Source organism: Leiobunum rupestre, chromosome 9, assembly GCF_980474605.1.
Source record: "Leiobunum rupestre chromosome 9, qqLeiRupe1.1.hap1, whole genome shotgun sequence".
Classification (NCBI taxonomy): Eukaryota; Metazoa; Arthropoda; class Arachnida; order Opiliones; family Sclerosomatidae; genus Leiobunum; species Leiobunum rupestre.
Genome location: NC_143392.1, coordinates 33,206,201 through 33,225,197, shown reverse-complemented (window position 1 = coordinate 33,225,197; position 18,997 = coordinate 33,206,201). Strand labels below are relative to the sequence as shown.

At 34.4% G+C, this 18,997-nt stretch overlaps 2 protein-coding genes across 3 annotated transcripts in view; both read right to left on the bottom strand.

The window, feature by feature from the left end:
* Positions 1 to 17,454, bottom strand: part of LOC149927193 (NACHT and WD repeat domain-containing protein 2) — a 169,761-nt gene extending 152,307 nt beyond the window's left edge. Inside the window, exons 1-2 of one of the 2 annotated variants that reach the window (XM_090159550.1) lie at positions 17,258 to 17,454; positions 966 to 1,086 (exon numbers count right to left, since the gene is read on the bottom strand). The gene's annotated coding sequence lies outside the window, so the exon portion shown is untranslated. The remainder of the gene's footprint in view (positions 1 to 965; positions 1,087 to 17,257) is intronic. The other variant, XM_090159549.1, reaches the window with a different exon arrangement.
* LOC149927194 (uncharacterized) lies at positions 13,906 to 14,613 on the bottom strand. Its single transcript, XM_090159352.1, has 2 exons — positions 14,404 to 14,613; positions 13,906 to 14,289 (listed from the first exon to the last, which is right to left on the bottom strand). The coding sequence occupies exons 1-2, from the start codon at positions 14,525 to 14,527 to the stop codon at positions 13,991 to 13,993; spliced, it is 423 nt and encodes a 140-aa protein (XP_090015478.1). The 5' UTR covers positions 14,528 to 14,613; the 3' UTR covers positions 13,906 to 13,990.
* Positions 17,455 to 18,997: the final 1,543 nt, after the last annotated feature.

Genomic DNA, 18,997 nt, shown 5'->3' with positions numbered 1-18,997 from the left:
TTTTCAGAATTATTTACAAAGGGAAACCCGAGGAGCAGATCACTTCCATGATTATTAAGACACCCTAAATCATAATTAAATTAGCTAAAATCAAATCTATAGCTTGGGTTGTACAAAAAATAAAAATTATTAATACATTATTAAATGTCAAATAATGATTATTTGGACACCCTGCATCAGAGTGACCTGCATCTCCGGAAACCTCAAAATTCAAACGATAGCGTTCCGTTAATTTAGTTTGCTTAAAATTCATTGCAATTTTTAGCATAGGAAAAATCTAAGATGACCGTCAGCCGCGTAGAAATTGAATAATAATAATATAATTAGCCCAGGGCCGCCTGAAAGCTAAAGACGGCCCTGGTTCTAGGTGAAATTTCAATTATTTAACTATATCAAAGATAATTTTATTCTCGGAAATCGGGTCCTAGGATATAGTAGCGTACCTAAAGATTTTGGGCACAATCTCCTCACCCTTAATACACCTGAAATGATAAGGACCCCCTAACTTCAAGGGCCTGCTGTACCGTCGCTACACCATTGTCCTAAAAATCAATTGGATACCCGGGCACCAGTAGTTAACAAAAATAATAAAACATACGACGATCAAGAGAAGTTTAATTGAATCGAAGGAAATAATCAAGGGTTAAATTATGTCTAATGCAGAGCTGAATTGGTTGTGTTACCTGAACATAATCAGCTAGGCTAATACCCAAGGCCAAACCTTAGACCTAAGTCATCAAGCGACTTTTGAAGCCATTAATTCAGGTGTCCGGGTTACAATGCGTAGGAGGGTGGTGGCTAGCCCTTAATGCTAACTATTACCGTTAACCTCAACACTGAAGAGCTCTGGATCGCAACTGCCTAGTTACCGCAATGTCAGCAAAAGGAGCGGATTTCCCGCCAAAACCGCGGAATCGTGTACCTCATACCGGCTGAAAATTTACAGCGTGTTTTACTCTACTTACCAATGTATTTTGCCTAAATTACGCATCCCAGAATATTTTCTGATATATAAATCTATATTCCATTTTTACAGCCTTGGGAAATCGTTATATGATGGTTTTCTAATCGCACTTTTTATTTCTTCTGAAATGAATTTTGAAAAATCAGCCTACTATTGGGGATAAATAGGCTCAAAATAGTTATTTTCTAAATACAAGCACATTCCAGAAACTCAATTCGGTCATAAGGAAAAGCAATTCTTACGTTCAAATCGGCAGAGTGGAATTTACAGTTGCGACGCTAGCAGGGTGACCAGACTACATTTTTAATGGCTTCTAATAAATTCCATTATATTCACCTATTTGCTTATATTTTCCTATAATTTCGCGGTCTTTTGAAAATGAAAGAACTTTTTAGTACGTTTCATAAAACATGTAGTGCCAACTGTGCCACTTTTGAATCAAATCATAAAATTTACGGGCTTTGCAATTCGGCTAAGTGATCCAATAATGCAAGAAAGCAGTGTACAAAAAAATTATCCATATTCTAGGTGATTTGATTCAAAGTATACCGATATGTAATAATTACCTTATTATTTTTTCTATATTTTCCTATTTTGTTTCCTATATTTTCCTATAATTCGCCTCTAATATTCCTATTTTTCCTCTAAAGTTTTCAAAGCCTTTCCCTGGTCAACCTGCTTTAGCGTCACATGCTACCTCAAGTTTGTTAATACAAATTAAATTCAAATATCAACGATATCATTTCGTATAGAAATCAGAATGGCAAAGGTTCTGAAACATTTTGTATTACATTTAAATTAGTTAAATCTTAAAATTAAAACTATTCAGCCTAATGTTAAAAACGTGTAACATAACGACAGTGAATAAAGAAATCACTTCCCGATAATGGACTGAGCAATACGGGCCTAATAGTCTTTGTTGACCTTGCTAGTTTGTAATATAATCCGAGTAGGCCTTATACATAGTTTGCACCGAAGGGAGGGGCCTACGGCCTCCAAGGAAACTGGGAGGGCGATCAAAAATTCAAACCATTTCGCGCGTAGCTACTAAATAGGTAGCCATTTTGTTGGTAATCTCGTCAAAGCTACAAAACGTATTAGATTTATGCTTTAAAATTTTAAATGGGCCCTAAACAAAGCCAGATAAGATTCTAAGGCCGGGTTATTTAAATAAAGTATCAAATTACGACAGAAATATCTACGAAAAGAAGTTGACAAAGCTTATCAAAGTTAGGCCTTTGCGGTCATCCTTTTTACAATTACCTTCGCTATCGAATAAAATAAACAATTTTCGCTCTCCCTTGGTAATTGAACTACTCGAACAATTTTTAACCAGGCAGATAACCTCAGAGAAGCTAGCGCCGTTACGCCACCTAGACTCGTTTCGGTGGAGAATATTTAAAGAGCCAGTTGAAAGTAGATTTTCGGAATAGAAACTTAACTACTTTACATTTTTCTTGTTCATTTGATCATGGGCTTTCCGAAAATGTAACTCACTTAATGAAATACCGCCGTTAAGTTTATTTCATATTAAAATTAAATTTACGTGCATATCCCCGCTGCGGATTTTATTCTGAACGATAATTTTAGGGCGCCTAGTTTGTGATTTCATGGACTATGGTTCTGTTTGAATTTTTCCCACTGAATCTGGTAGATTACATAGTTCCCACTATCCTACCAAGATCATTATTGTAATATTCTTGCTAGATAATATGGCGATGCCAATTTAGCGCGCGCTCTAAAGGATAAGCGTGAGCGCGTGTTTTTAAAACCATGTAAACACCCACGTATAAAATTCAGTAGTAGAATCCCATAATTCTATAGGAGATCTTTCGGATTTGACCACAGAATCAGTAGCATCTACGTTTGGTATCCAAGCCTAAACTCTATGTTGGTGATAGCGGCCAATGAGAAATAGCGTGTAGTTAATGACGTCAATCACCACGCTAAAATTCAAATGGTTTTGGCGTTCTACTAATTATTTCTAATTAACTATGAAACGGAAAGCAACGAAACTTTATATTTGGGCACTTTAAACGTAAGCGCGTCGTTTAATAACAAAATGGGGAGGGTAACGAATAATTGGCTACTTACTAGCATTGCTCCCAATTCCGTTCACGCTCCTAGAAGCAACAAACACAGCACCCCACACAAGGAGAACGCAACCCGTCAAAAGTCGTGAATTTTCTTGCGTACAGTTTTCATTGATTAGACGCTTTAGCGCCTGCTGCATGGCGTCGGAAGGGGAAAATTCGGAAATTGTCTTTCCCCCCTGCCCGTAAAACGTTCAGCGTAAAGGCTCGTCCAATGAAATTTGTACACGACACTGCGTTAGCGTGTTAAAAGGATAGCTGCGTTCTCCTTCTGTTTGTTGCTCCTAGCAAGGACAGTAGATACAGGGACGAGAAAGAAGGGGGAAAAAATTCGATTTTAAACGTCTTCATATTCACGGGGAGTTAGATGTAAACAAACCGCGGCCATTGTTAAAACGTGGTTCACCATGGACAGTATTATTGTAGTTAGTTTTTACCATTTTGATGTTAAATTAAAAATAAAACTACGAGCGTAAATAAAAAATGCCCATTTGTTTTGAACACTTAAGCCTCGTCAAGAACCGCTAAAATTAGGTGACCGCCATTTTTTTTGTTTACAACTAACTCTCCTCGCGTTTAGGTCGTTTTAGGTGATATATTCCAACAGAGGCCGCCAATACACTTTCTCGTCCCTGTATCTACTGTCCTTGCTCCTAGTCACGCTCGATATATCTGCCTCGAGCGATCTCCCTTCTTTCTAATATTGGAATCGGCCAATATCGGCTTAAACGAAGCCAATATTAGTCGATACCAGTATTAGAAACATATTTTCAGGGAACACTTTTAATAATAAGAAAATTATCGATGAACTAATGATAATATTTGATTTGATTGGCCGCGCCACGTACGCCAGACTTCAGAAGCTAGATCGTCCCTTTTTTTAGACAGGGGTTTACGAGTGTAAACAAATACAAAACAACGATATTTGTTTTTGGATAGAAAATACGTTTCAAGTAAAATGAAAAGAAACGTATTCGGATATGCTCTTGCAAACGTTTTTCCATGAAAAATGAGAATAAAATGGTATGACAGTGCACTGAACCATCTTTTACAATGATTTTATCATATACACTACGGTTATGACAGATAACTTTGTTAATATCGGCCACAAATAGCCGATATATCGTCTGTGGGAAATTTCGACCAATGATGGTCGCGGATCCCCGAGTATAAATAAATATATTCTCTGACATGAGGTCGATAGAAAGTCTATCTCTTTTCAGCCGGATGTGAGCTAACTACGTGTTCTTGGAGCTAAGGTTTCAATTACTGAAAGGGTGTCGGTCATTTAACGTTTCTCTTTTATACGTTGAAACGACGCCAAGATCTCTAGCCACTATATCTTTCTTTACAAAATCGTGCTAAAAACTCTTTCATTCTTTAAAAGTATCATTTAACGAGTAAAAGACCTTCGACCACTACCAAAGGCGGGAATTTTTCGGCTTCCGCCGGAAATATAGTCCGCTAAATAAAGTGATTTGAGTTTAGTTGAAATTTATTGTCTGCCACTAATACGAAGTAAAGCCCCATTTTCATGCTCGCTGGTAGCGGATAAAAATCGTCAAAATTCGCTTCCGCCACTCGCAAGCGTGAAAATAAAGCTAAAATATCTGTTTGAAACAGATCGACGCGGAAAGTGAAAAAGTGTATAGCTGAAGCGGATTTAGTCGATTTTTACCTGCTACCAGCGAGCATGAAAATGGGGCTTTAGAACTTGAGAGGGCTTGTAAAAAAATAAAAAAATAGTATTTTCGTAAATATATTTTCCAACTTAAAAATTAAATTGAAAATTACACCGTGACGTAAGTAATTGTAATAATTAACGATTGTACAGAAAACGGCAAATTATCCTACGTAAATTAAAAAAAAAAATCTACCCAACATGGCTACATCCAAAGCTACGAAGTGTTAGTTCCCTATAGCAATTATATTAATAAAATAAAACTTTTGCTTCGGTTTGTCGAATCCAAAAGTATATCTAGACTAGTCTAGAATAAAAACCTTTAAATAATAATGTTTCAATTTTTTATTTTTCCGATTTGCGGTAAGTTTTCCGCATTTCATTTTTGCGGAAAATTAACCACTCTAGCTGAACTTAACCGAATAACCGTGTTAGCAAAATTACTCTGAAATCAGTGCTGTGATCATGTTTGTTAATTGTCATCAGGAGCGGATCCAGATAAACATTTTGGAAGAGACCATCACCTTGGTTTTTAATAATATTAATTTACTTTTATTTAGTAAATCAAACTGGTAAAATTATTTTTGTACAAAATCTAAGCGTCGTTGTTTTTTTTAAATGACAAACGCTTGTTAAAAACAGAAGCGTAGCTAGGGGGCGCCATAGGGGTGCCCAAAATATTACATATAAAATGGAGTGGTTTTAGTACCAAAAGTAAGAACCGTCAAAAAAATCAAATCCATATTTTATAATGGAGTAAAACTTTTTAATCAATGTATGATAAAAGACCTAAAAACCATGACTCAATTTAAAAAACTAGCGAGGGATTTTATAATATATAGGGCATCCATAAGACCCTAATCCCTTTACTTTTAGTGTTTACACAGTTTTCTTTATTTATTGTTTTTTTCATTGTTTACTACACTGTTCTCTTTTTTTTATTGTTTTTTGTTTTTTTTTCTTATTGTCACTTTAATTTTTTTTTTGTTTTCTAATTTAAACTATACTTATGTAACCTAGGAAACGCAAACAATTTTAACCGGCAAAAAGTCATATCTGACTTAGCCCTGTACAAAAAATGGTTTGATTCCTATTTTTTCTCAAGAATAAATAAATAATAATAATTATTATTATTATTATATTATATTAAACTAATTTTTCTTGAAATTTGCAAAGTACACTTTTCCAGAGGCAACGGGGGGGGGGGGGGGGATTTGGGTGTTTTACCCCGGGCCACTGGTAAATATTAACTTTTTGGTAGACATGGCCCCCGTTGCCCCGTCTCTGGAGCCGCGCCTGATTGACATACTTATATATCACTCGGCCATCTAGTTATGTCGTTTACATTATTATAATGAGCGAATACAACATAAGATATATAATATATACTACTAGAGGTATAGTTATTTTATAATGCGTTCGGTGGTGAGGTTAATAAATTAAATTAGTGAATATAGGTCCATATTTTAAAGCGAGATAATTTCGAAGTAGGCGAGGTTTGGGATTAAATAGACCGAAACTCCCGTAGAAGTTTTGAAAAAGGCCCCGACAGCCAACTAGCAAGCTCGGCTGGCTAGATTCAATCGACAGTGGCGCCACCAACTCGCCGACCAGAGAGATAATAGAAAATGCCGACAGTGTCGTTAGATATATAACCCAGAAGTATAATATACTGTCCCTATTATGCCGAATATTATTGGCATAATTCAACACTCGGAATCTCTTTACTTTAAAACATAAAAGTACTCTTTGATATTAGCGTTCAGGGGTCGTTCACATATTACGTAAGGCAGTAAAGGGGGATTTGGGGGGCTGATAAAAGATTTAATAAATGTTACCAGGAACTATATAGGTATACACTTGGAATGTCTAAGGAAGATTTTTACGGCCGTGATGAAGCTAGTAGAAATGGGCGGGTCTTAAAGCGGGAAAACTCTCGCGCCTCGCTCCCCTAATTCGACGAAAACTCTTCATTAAGCCTAGTCACGGTTATTATATTATTAGCTTACCCGATTATCTCTTTTATAACCCTAAAAATACCTGAAATTAGGTATCACTACACTTCTTTCGCGAAGAACATTATAATTACTTCAAAATATTAAGTACGATAACAAATTGAGGTTTTTAAATCCATCATTTTATAAGCCTATTTTGCGCGGGAAGATCGCCTATTTGTTACCATGACGACGCATTCTTTTCGCGTCAAACCTCGAGCCAATGAATTTTAAAAGTGTGACGTCATACACTTGACGTAGTTAAGCCCCGCCTTTTTCTCGACGCGCTTTCGTATCACCGTCCCAAAGGAACCTTGGACATTCCAAGTTTATACCTCTATAGTTTCCTGATGTTACAAGGGTCACTCAAATGTTACGTCACATAACATATTTTTATACCGCAACCAAAAATATTTATATTATTTTAACTTTTGTTAATTTTTATTATAATTTAAATAGAATAATTGAAGGAACTATAACCACAATGCAGTCTTTATGAAAGCACCCTAGCAATTTGAGCAAGAATTCACTAGACAGCGCCACAAATATCTAAAGCCATATAATGGAAGTGTTGGTGTTTCTTACCAAATACCTGAGGTTCTATTCCCTTTAATTTTCTGTAGGTAAATATTTAATTAAACTTAACAATTTGAAGATTAATGGTGGTATTATAATTGAGTTGAGTATTTGGTGAGTAATGTAGGGGATAGGGGTCATGTCCAATTGTCACTCCTCGTTGCGAGGGGGAGGGGGTCGTACAAGTAGATTTTTGCGTTGCGTAATTAGTGAACAACCAACCCCTCGTGGTCAGGGATTCGCGAGGGGTCGGTCATTTACCAAAATCCCGTACACTTTAACTAAAATCGCAAAATCTTTAAACTCTCTCTATGGTAAATTAACATTGAAATCCCAAAATCACTTCAAAAAGTAATGATAAAATCGCCAAAATCTCTTCGAAATCCCGAAATTCCGTACAAAATAATGGGAAGTGTCCGACCCCTCGGGGATTCGGCTTCGGGGAGTGATTTTAAAGTTAAAAAATATTTATTATTATTATTATTATTAGTATGAAATAAAATCATGGAGAGGCACGAATATTATTGCGTAAGTAAGGTGAATGTATTTAACAAATTAAAAAAAACACATTAAAAACATTATTATTATATTTCTATAAATTTTATTTTTTAAATAAACAGGTTAAGCGACTCAATTGGAAACATGTATGGGGAAACTTGACTTGTCACACCTACACTCACCCAAGTTTCTTCTACACGTTTTAAGGGCTTATCCTGTCAGGCAGAACACATCAGTGGCGTTGGGGAAGGGGTTACGTATCCATTCTCCCCTGGAAGTTGCTTTGACATTTTTCCCCTAACCTTGACTTCCCTGTGAATATTTACATATCCCCCCCCCCCCTTAACGGATTTCTGGCTACGCCACTGGTATCCATACATAAAAAACCAGACCTGAAACTGTTCAGAGCGAGGGGCTAACCACTTCGTTCAATTCTGTACACCGATATATACGATAATTATCGGATTTTTTTATAATTATCCGATCATTTGATAATAATCCGATTATTTGGATAATTATCGGATTATTTGGATAATTATCGGATTATTTGGATAAATATCGGATTTTTTTGATAATTATGAATATTTGGAATTTAAGTTGTAAAATTTAACGATGATTCCGATGAATTAACAACATTGCCTTTTCAAGTTTCAAAAAAATTTCAAATTTTAAAGTTTAAAATTTGATAAAATTCATTTTGGATAGTTGTAAACATCACATAAATGCGAGCATAAATGTCATAAATACTTAATACTGCTGGATATTGCTTTCAAAATTATTAAATTTAACTTTAAAAACTGTTTTCATATATTTTAATTTAATTCGATAATTATCATGATTTTTTCATCGGATAAATATCGATAATTATCATTGATAATTATCCATCGATAATTATCGACCAACCCTGCTTCTAATATTATAAGATTGAATCATGTTACTGATTTTTCATAACACATTTCGAAATAAAAAAATGTGCGGAGGAAAATAGATTATATGTGGCTTTTTAAAACAATTACGTAAGAAAAATATTTTCTTAAAGGTAATAGAACCGCAGATAATGGTGTGGAACACCAACACTTGGCCTCTCCATTATATGGTTTTAGATATTTTTGGCGCTAGTTAGTGAATTCTTGCTCAAATTGTGACGGGGTCTTCCATAAAGAATGCATTTATGTTATATTCCCTTTAAATAAGTAAATATAATTACATTTTGCATAGGTGATATATGTTCAGCTGTAATACGGTGTACAAATCCGCTTTGTGACCGTAAAATCGACGCCATTGGAATATATCATTTTTATACTTCTTTTGCAAAATTCATATTATGTACTTCTGCTTAAATGTAAAAAAATCCATATAATCGCCCAACGTAAGGCAAAGCGACATAAATTTTATACGTCGTAGCAAGTAATGTAATGTAATCGCGAATATGGGCATAATGGGTTAATGTTCACATAAGTAACATTATAACGATAAGTATGACTCTTCCTATTGTTAGTGCCAATTTTCTTACCAAACCCTTTTTTCAGGGTTGTTCAAAATGCAAAATACTTTCTCCATAACTCAAAATGCAAAATGTAAAATGTAAAATAGTTTTTACAGCTCAAAATTAAAATATAAAAAAACATTTAGCAAATGGTTTTTCAAAATGAAATATGTTTTTACAAATGTACAGTTAGTTAGTAATTTAATTAATTATTAGTAATTTAATTAATTATTGATAATTTATTTTAATTATTGATAATTTATTTTAATTATTGATAATTTATTTTAATTATTGATAATTTATTTTAATTATTGATAATTTATTTTAATTATTGATAATTTATTTTAATTATTGATAATTTATTTTAATTATTGATAATTTATTTTAATTATTGATAATTTATTTTAATTATTGATAATTTATTTTAATTATTGATAATTTACTTTAATTATTGATAATTTATTTTAATTATTGATAATTTATTTTAATTATTGATAATTTATTTTAATTATTGATAATTTATTTTAATTATTGATAATTTATTTTAATTATTGATAATTTATTTTAATTATTGATAATTTATTTTAATTATTGATAATTTATTTTAATTATTGATAATTTATTTTAATTATTGATAATTTACTTTAATTATTGATAATTTATTTTAATTATTGATAATTTATTTTAATTATTGATAATTTATTTTAATTATTGATAATTTATTTTAATTATTGATAATTTATTTTAATTATTGATAATTTATTTTAATTATTGATAATTTATTTTAATTATTGATAATTTATTTTAATTATTGATAATTTATTTTAATTATTGATAATTTATTTTAATTATTGATAATTTATTTTAATTATTGATAATTTATTTTAATTATTGATAATTTATTTTAATTATTGATAATTTATTTTAATTATTGATAATTTATTTTAATTATTGATAATTTATTTTAATTATTGATAATTTATTTTAATTATTGATAATTTATTTTAATTATTGATAATTTATTTTAATTATTGATAATTTATTTTAATTATTGATAATTTATTTTAATTATTGATAATTTATTTTAATTATTGATAATTTATTTTAATTATTGATAATTTATTTTTATTAATTATTAATTAATAATAATTACGTAGAGATTTTAATACCATCTTCACAGCCAGCGTGGGAATTAAAGCGGTCAGTGGCGGCGCTACACTCAGACTAAGTTGGCTATAGCCTATGTCAAATTTTGGGTAGCCTATGTAGCCTATAATAGGGGGCCCCTATTTGATGAAAAGGGGGCCCAAAAATGATTCTCAGGATACTTTAAATTATAAATATTATCTGTCCCCCTCAATCGCAGGCTTCAATTTAAGCTGTAAAATAAATAGCGCCTATATATTTTCTATACTTTTCTAGCCTAATTATAATTTATAACTTTTAGAATAAAAAGTTTTTTTGAATCTATGTTTGAATTAATTTCATCTGGGGTGTGATTCTACTCTTATCGTTGAAATTTTAACGAAAATAAAAGACAATATCAATTGGTGTAGAATCGCTCGCCCCTGACCTGTTTATGGGGGGCCCCAAAAACCTTCTATAGCCTACCCTGAATAAAGTCTTAGCGCCGCCGGTGAAAGCGGGGGCACTGTACGAATGTTCGTCTGCTTCTGAGTAAGTGAATAACTGAGTATCTCCATCTATGATTACTTGAGAGTAAATAGCAGACGAAATTTCTCTACAAGAGCTACGATGATGGTACTAGAGTAAAAACAGTTTGAAGAAGCATTTTGAAAATGTTTTTCCACTTATCAAACCCACAAAATGCAAAATAGTTTCCTAGAAATTCAAAATGCAAAATGTAAAATTACAAATACTTTTCTAACTCAAAATGCAACCCTGCCTTTTTTCGATACTGACAGTCTAGGTCAGCTTGGTCTTGAAAATGCAACCGAACCAGTGGCGCACCCAGGATTTTTTTCGGGGGGGAGGGGGCGATGAGTCCCAAAATATTTTTAGGTAGAGTTTGTAAGAAGTTTCATTCAAGCGTAATAACCAAAATATATTACCATTGTTGTAATGATTAGCAAAAAAAGGTTTATAATAGCTCTGAAAATCAGTCCGGTCATAATTTTTGCCAATTGACGTACTTATGTTTATTACGTTCCTTCTGACGTTAATAAAATATAAATATATATTTAAAATAATAAAAATTCCTTCCTCCCAAATGTCAAAGCTACGATCAAAGTGTCATTTAAAATGTAAAAAATATATATTCTGTACTATTATAAATATTCCATAGACTTTTGAGTAATATTTTCTTTAAAAATTCGTGTAAAGCTTTTAGATAATTCTTTTAATACAAACACGGTAAGTTGTAATAGCAAAAAAAAAAAAACACTGGTCTAAAAAGAATAGACGTTTACTTAGGTTGTCCCTTTAAAAATTATAGAGAGTTATGAAGAACCGAGTAGGAGGTCAGTTATGGATTGTGGGCATGGTGGTTGTTGCAGGGGGGAGGGTGGTTGGTACATCCGGCCCCTCCTAAATCGTTGTATATAATGTACTCTACGTTATACGGGTGCGAGGGGTTATAAGCATCAGTCCGTTTTAACCCTGGAACTCTTGGCAATGACGTCCGAGTGACGTCAGCGGGTATCGATCTCGATACGCCCAGCTATACCAAAAAGCCGGAGGTCGCGCCTCTTCAACTGACAGTAGGGACGAAGGCGACGAAGGGTTTACAAGCCCAGTTAGTACGGTACCGGGTAAGGTGAGTGTCCCTCGGTTGTACTAGCGCGGACTTTTCTTTTTGGTTGTGTAGTATGTACTCCGGGGCCACGACCATATTTCCCCCCCGAAAGAAATGAGAGAGGGGGGTACACCGAGAAAGATCGTAGGATCAAATAAATTTATTTGCCCGAGTTTTACAAAATAGAAATTGGAGCTTACACACCCTTTTTCTTGATGGATACCAAGAAAAAGGAAGCACATAGTTTCGGATGAATTTTAGGTTTTATATTAAATTTTTTCATTTATTTTGAATTTAGTATTAACATAAGTAACGTAATAACAATTAGTTGACAATTTACAATAATTATCACCGAACTAATTTGCAGAATTATTGCATAATCAAAATTTAATTCAGCATAAAGTCCCCTAGTGTTTAAATATGTCTAAAGCGAAACATAATACTGCCAAGGCGGATTAACTAATTGAATGAGTAGGCTTAATCCTATATGCCTGAAGCTGGACAAAAAGGAAGGGGTCCCACCCTATTCCTAGGTCGAGGGGCCCTAATAAAGCTAGTTAATACCCTTTCAGTTCAGTTGAAAGTCCAAGTAGGAGCTGAAATAGAGTGTTAGTGTGGAAAACTAAGGAAGTGTTATACTTATTGTTATTATGTAACTATGTTATTAGAAATATTAAATGGGGGGAGAAAGTCTTTGGACTGTGGTTGACAACTTGACATATTCTGGTGCCCTTTTCTTAAATAAATATTGTGCTTCTCCAGATGATTTTCTGGGAAGAATCAGAAGCCTTTTTCGATAATGACACATTATCGACTTATTGTACTGTGCTTTTAGTTTTAATTAAATATTAATATTTTAGCTATGACAGTTTATCACTGCGTTTAAAATTTATGTGATGTAATTTTTTTTAAACATTTTAAATTTTAGTTTTGCCCGATAAAAGATTCGCAAAGAAACGAACTATTTTTTAACGCGGTAGAGAACAAGTTTTGGTAAAAAACCCTGTAAGCAGGAGTGGGGGAAGAAGATAAATCTTTAACAATAATCTTTTACCATCTCAATAGGTGATAGTTGACTCAAGTTCGAGACTGTTCTCCTTATTTACTTTTGGTATTTAAATTTAATTTTCGTTATTATGTTATATTATTCAATCAACTTCTTAATTAGGCCTGTTAATTATTGACAATCATTATTTACAGCGGGTTTAGATTAAGGTAATACCAGCGGTGGAAGCTCAGTAATTATGTGACTATAGCTGGTAATTAACATTCGCCATTGTTTCATTAATAAGACGGAGACGGAGCAAATGAAATCTCGAGAATGACGTCTGTAGAACTCCCAATAAACACGTAGGCTCGTATTTCTCTATTGATGAAACGTATTCTTTAAATTAATTTGGACTGTAGTGAATATATGGTTAAAGAAGAGCTTTTGTGAAGAACATAAAGACGACATTAAACAGAGTACTGTAGTCAATGGCGGCTTTGCGCCAAATCAAATTCTGAGATACTATTGTCGAAGCAATAAAGACTGCCTTTAGCTTTGTCAAGTATAGCCCGTAACCCTCGTCTGTGTAGAAGAAACGCTAGACATTGGCTACTGAGAACAAACTAGTAGTTTTATCTCTCTTTTAGCAGATTGACTAGCAGCTTCGTCGAAAGTGGCGATAAAAACTCGTGTAAACACGTTTTTTTTTATCTAAGTAACGAATTTAACGTAACTTTACCTTACCTAAAATCAACCTAATCTATCCTGAATAAACCAAAGCGCGAGACGATTCTATGAAACTTCAAAGAAGAAACCAAATGACGTAATTAGCAGCCAATGAAATTGGGAACCAATGCTTTGTTTATTCTATTTAATTATCATTAAAAGAGCTGGTCTAGATATAAACAATTTTACTATAACATATTGACCAATTTTGCATATATCCAAAATTTCGTTACAACTGTTGACCGCAAAATTTGTCCAGCAGGAAAACGGCGTCACAGATTAGAAACGCTTTTTCGTCAGTGTTTTTCAGCATTATAATTTCCTGCTTGATCTTCCATTGCATATTCATTTCATTGTTAATTTCCTTTCGAAGTTCGCAAAGCTGCTCTAAATCAGCCATAATTTCTGCCAAATCTTCCTCGGGATCCTCCGATAAATGATCCACGTTTGTCAATCTGTTATTGACCTGCACATTGGCGAAGGCTTCCGAAAGTACTTCCATCAGGTTTTCCTCGACGTCAACTAGCACTAGTTAGAAACGCGTACAATGAGCCAAAACACGTCCCAATGCAATCATGGTTTAAAAAACCAAGCGGAAATCCATGGATTCCTGAACAAACCTAAGCCTCGGCCTATACATACTTCGAGCGATATTTTCTCCCATAACTCGGAATGGAACCATTTGATCAACGGTTTCGGCTTTTAGTCGAGGAGTTAGCAAGCTTTTCAGATGACTTTTAACGTCAGTGTTAGAATTGGCGGCCATTGTTAAGACGAAAATAATGATTGAATAATTTCAACGACTAGCTTCAGATTTGACTTTTGAAAATTTAACTTGTGGAGCGCGTGGTTTTAAATATTCGCGAGATTTAAACGCTAAGCTTGGGTTTCCATTAGCGCGCCTCATGATATATTTTTCTTTACGCGCGTTAAAACGATTGTATGTCCCAAAGTTGAGTGACGCGCTATAGGGAATTGCCAGTTAGTGACACCTAGGAGCCACAAACACAGCACCCCACACAAGGCAACCCGTCAAAAGTCGTGCATTTTCTTGTGTACGTTTTTCATTGGATAGATGGATTAGCGCCTGCTGCCGTCAGAAGGGGAAAATTCGGAAATTGTCTTCCCCCTTTCCGTAAAACGTGCAGCGTAAAGGCTCGTCCAATGAAATTTGTACACAACAAGGCGTTAGCGTTAGCGTGCTTAAAAGCTAGCTGCGTTCTCCTTGTGTTTGTTGCTCCTAGCTGACACCACGTCGTACCTTTAGCTATGACTTTTTTTTTCAATTTCAAAAAGAATGAGTGACGTATTATCTTACAGAGAATCGGGTACTTTAAGGGTAGTTAAATTCACAGTTTTAAAACGTTTTATAAATAAAATGTTTCGATATATTCCTTTATAATTCTCGGTTCCCTGGAAACTAGGGGAAATGTTAAATAATCAAACAGGTATGTCATTGGTTCCCTAAAACTGACGTCTTTTGACGCGTTTCAACTACACTCCCGGGGGAATATAGATCTTGCTATCCGCGAATTGTATCAACATAGTCCTTATCCCTACATGTATAAATAAACACATTCTTGGGAACGCGCAAATTTTATATTTTTAATTTGGATGATTTGTATATTTTTACCGACATTTTCTACGGTATTTTGTACAATATCCGACTCCTCAATTGTACCCCACCTAAGATCTACCCCCCCCCCCCATTCCAACGCCACTGAACATAATTACAAACTTATGACAGTAGTAAAACAATTTATAAATCATATTAGAACCTTGATCTCTTGGCGTAATAAGGGCGCGTCCTGGAGTGGGCGAGTTTGATCAGCTTTGTTCGATGCTGGAATTAATTTGGAGAAGAGGAAAAGACACGGGATTCTTTGCTTTAAGATTCTCTCATACTTGTCCGTGGACCCCCTTGAATTTCTTTTTTGTAGCCAGCGAACACGCAACCCGAGCGGGTCTTCGCTGATACGTTTACAGAAGGAGGGCGTAAGGTAACGTTTGAGCTTCGCGTCCACGCCTTGTATGATCCGGGCCTTGGCTTCTTAGAAGAGAGACGTTTCCCATCGAATTAATTAGCTTCAATTACATCGTATACTTATCGCGAGAGCCGGGAGATTAAAAGGATGTCGACTTTCCTTGGAATATACCCACGTCCGCTGGCTAAGGTAGAATTTCTTATGCAAAAACGCCTATTTGTATTCGAATAATTTATCAAAATTCAGATAGATAAAATTATCAAATATGTGTAGTGAGCCCCTGAGTTGAACTTTTGTGAAACTTCACTTGCCTCACTTTATTTAAGTGATTATTTATTTTCTATTTTCGTGGAAGAAAAGGCTAAAACTTGGGATTCATACATACTTTGGGCGGATCGCCAGCTGAAAATTCACGTTTTTTTTAAATACATGTACATTCCAGCTACTTTATTGAACTTTAGCCAAATGTATATTTCAATTATTTGACTTTAGGCTATGCATGTATTAAAGCACCTGTAGACTACGTTGTCACCTAAAACAATTATCGACCTGATTTTAAAGTTCACACAGACGCCGCAAGCAGTACTAGGCGCTGTGTGTAATTTCCAAGTGACGATGGCGAGGAATCTCCTTCGTCAGATAATTTTTGATTGAGCCAAGCCCTTTTGATAATTAAAACGCTTTCATAATGAAACCTGACGCTTACTTCGACGAATTAACGACAAATTATTGAATTGGAACGTAATAAATCGACTATTCGCTTATAGTTTCGAAATACTTGTTTTGAAATTTGAAATCAAAAACCCTGTTTTCACTGGCATTTATTGCCAACTTGTAGTAATGATATCAATAAGAGAGATTAACTAATAGCTGGTCCTCAATAGCTGAAGTACAGTTTTTCGTCTATGTAAACGAGGTTAAAAACCCATTTAGGTTTTACGGAGTTAATTTTTTGGTAGAAAATCCCCTATGATTATTAACTCTGAACCTTGTAAACGCGTGTAGAAATGACTAAAAAAATGTAATCCTACATACTGCTTAATGATGCTTAAACTTTAAAAACTTAAGTAATATTAAATTTAAATGCAAATTAACCATGGTAAAATTAGGTTAACATTGTTAAATACAAGGAAAAGTCGAGAAAAAAATGAATTCCAGAAGAAGTTTCCAGCATATTAGTCTATGTTTCCAGAAACGAGGCCGACAGTTTTGAAAAACTTGACATTCCGTCGTCGCCTTTCACAGTGACCCATTCGCGAACATCTCATCAACTTCGGAATTTCTTAAAAGCATTCTCTCCTAATTAAAATACCGAGCTAATATTTTAGCTCGTTCCCTCACGCATTTTTTTAAATCAAACATTTCGCGTATCTATATATCAACGAGTAATAGCTAAAATAAAGTTAAAAGGGGAAGCACATGGCTGATGGTTGCAGGTTTAATACGGAAATATTTACCTAGATCGTTATTAAGAAAATTCTATCCTACGGTATAAAAAAGGTTAAAATTACCTGGTTTGAACGATTTCTCAGTAATTATATAATAGTATCCGAGAAGGTTTGTTAGAGCGCGTGTACTACTGGAAAGCTTAGCTTCGAGGATGGATCCGACATCCAACTTCAGAGCGCGGTCTCTGGCTGTGATAGTGCAGAGAGGCAAAGATTTTCCGGCGCCCAGAAAGCATCCTCTTCCATCGCCCCCGCCCCCTCCTGACAGCGAGCGAACGGTTCGAAATGGGAGGGTTGGAAGGTGTAGGTATAAGAGGGAAAGGGAAAGGATTGAATACCTCATAGTGACGTCGGATGACGACATGTCTCGACGTCACTGAGCTACCCCGGGACACGAATAGGCGATTAAATTGAAAATAAGGGAGGGCGTGTAGGGGGGATTTAAATAGGAAATAAGTTATATCGCTTCGCGTCGTTCTCACGGTTTAATTTTAATTTCTTCAAAGGAGATAATTGTTGGAACTTTGTTGTTCATGTCCCGCGATTGTACAACCCTTACAATACCATATTTTACAAATAAAATGTCCGCAGTAAATATGATTACGTTCGTCATCCCATTTGAAGACCAATAAGCAGGTGACCATTATGACGGCGGTTATAAATATTGGAAAGAAAAGCAGTTCGAATAGATCTTTAATTTCGTGTATAGTGTTGGCCATTACCATTTTAGTTTGGGTCTGGAATTAAATTCAGAATTAAATGCAGAATTTACTCCTATAAACATGGTACTTTATTTATTTATTTTATTTATTAAATATTAATAACATTAAATAAATAAATATATAAATAAATAAATAAATAAAATAGTATTCTAGTGCAGAATTTATTCCTCTAAGAATGGTACTTACAACGATTCGTGTGCTTAACGAATCAATTACAACGTTTACTTCACGATTGGTTATATTAATAGGTCGTCTCACTTCGTTGTTGTTCTTTGAGTTAAATTTCCCAGACAACATTTTAGAATTTTGTTTCGTTTGAAGCTTTGCTTTTGTTGGTAGCTGTTTCTAAGAGCTTAGGCCTATCTCTGTCATATTCATCAGATTTCACGTATTTGATCTCGCGAATATTTAAAACTACGCGCTCCTCACTAGGTGGTTTTTTTCCGCCTGTTCTGGGTTTTTTGAGCAGGTTAAAAAGTGTAGCCATATGACGTCATTTTACTACAATTCTGTCTTGACGAAAAAAACGAGTTGGAGTAGAAAGAGAGTTTTTAAAGGTTAAAGGTTATTAATAAAAAGTTTCCCATCATATTTTCGTGAAACGAAATTTAAGCAGACGACAAAACTAGATTACTCCCTCTACACCTCCTTTCGAGGAGGAGTAAAAAGTGTAACCCTAATACTCCGGAACAAGCGAACAAAATTCGGGACAGGGTAAATCTTACCCCGAGAACAGGCGAATAAAACGTTTTAGGGTAAAAAGTTTACACTTTTTGTCCCCGGACAAGCGAAAAAAACCACCTATTGAAGATAGAGAGCGCGCGCTCGAGTCGATAAAGATTTTGAAATTTGAAGTCCACGTGCGAAACGCGTGTGCCAATAAAGTACTCAAAAGCTTAAGCTCGTGACGCGGAGAAAAATATTTTATACTTCTAACTTTTTTATTGATTTATTTTATAGAAACACCCATTTAAACTACTTAGTAGTAGTAGTTTCTTCCTCCATGATTTAAATTAGTTTTTTGGTTTGGTTAATGGGGAGTTGTCACTCGTGACCCTTCGCCAAGCTCGCCCATTTAAAA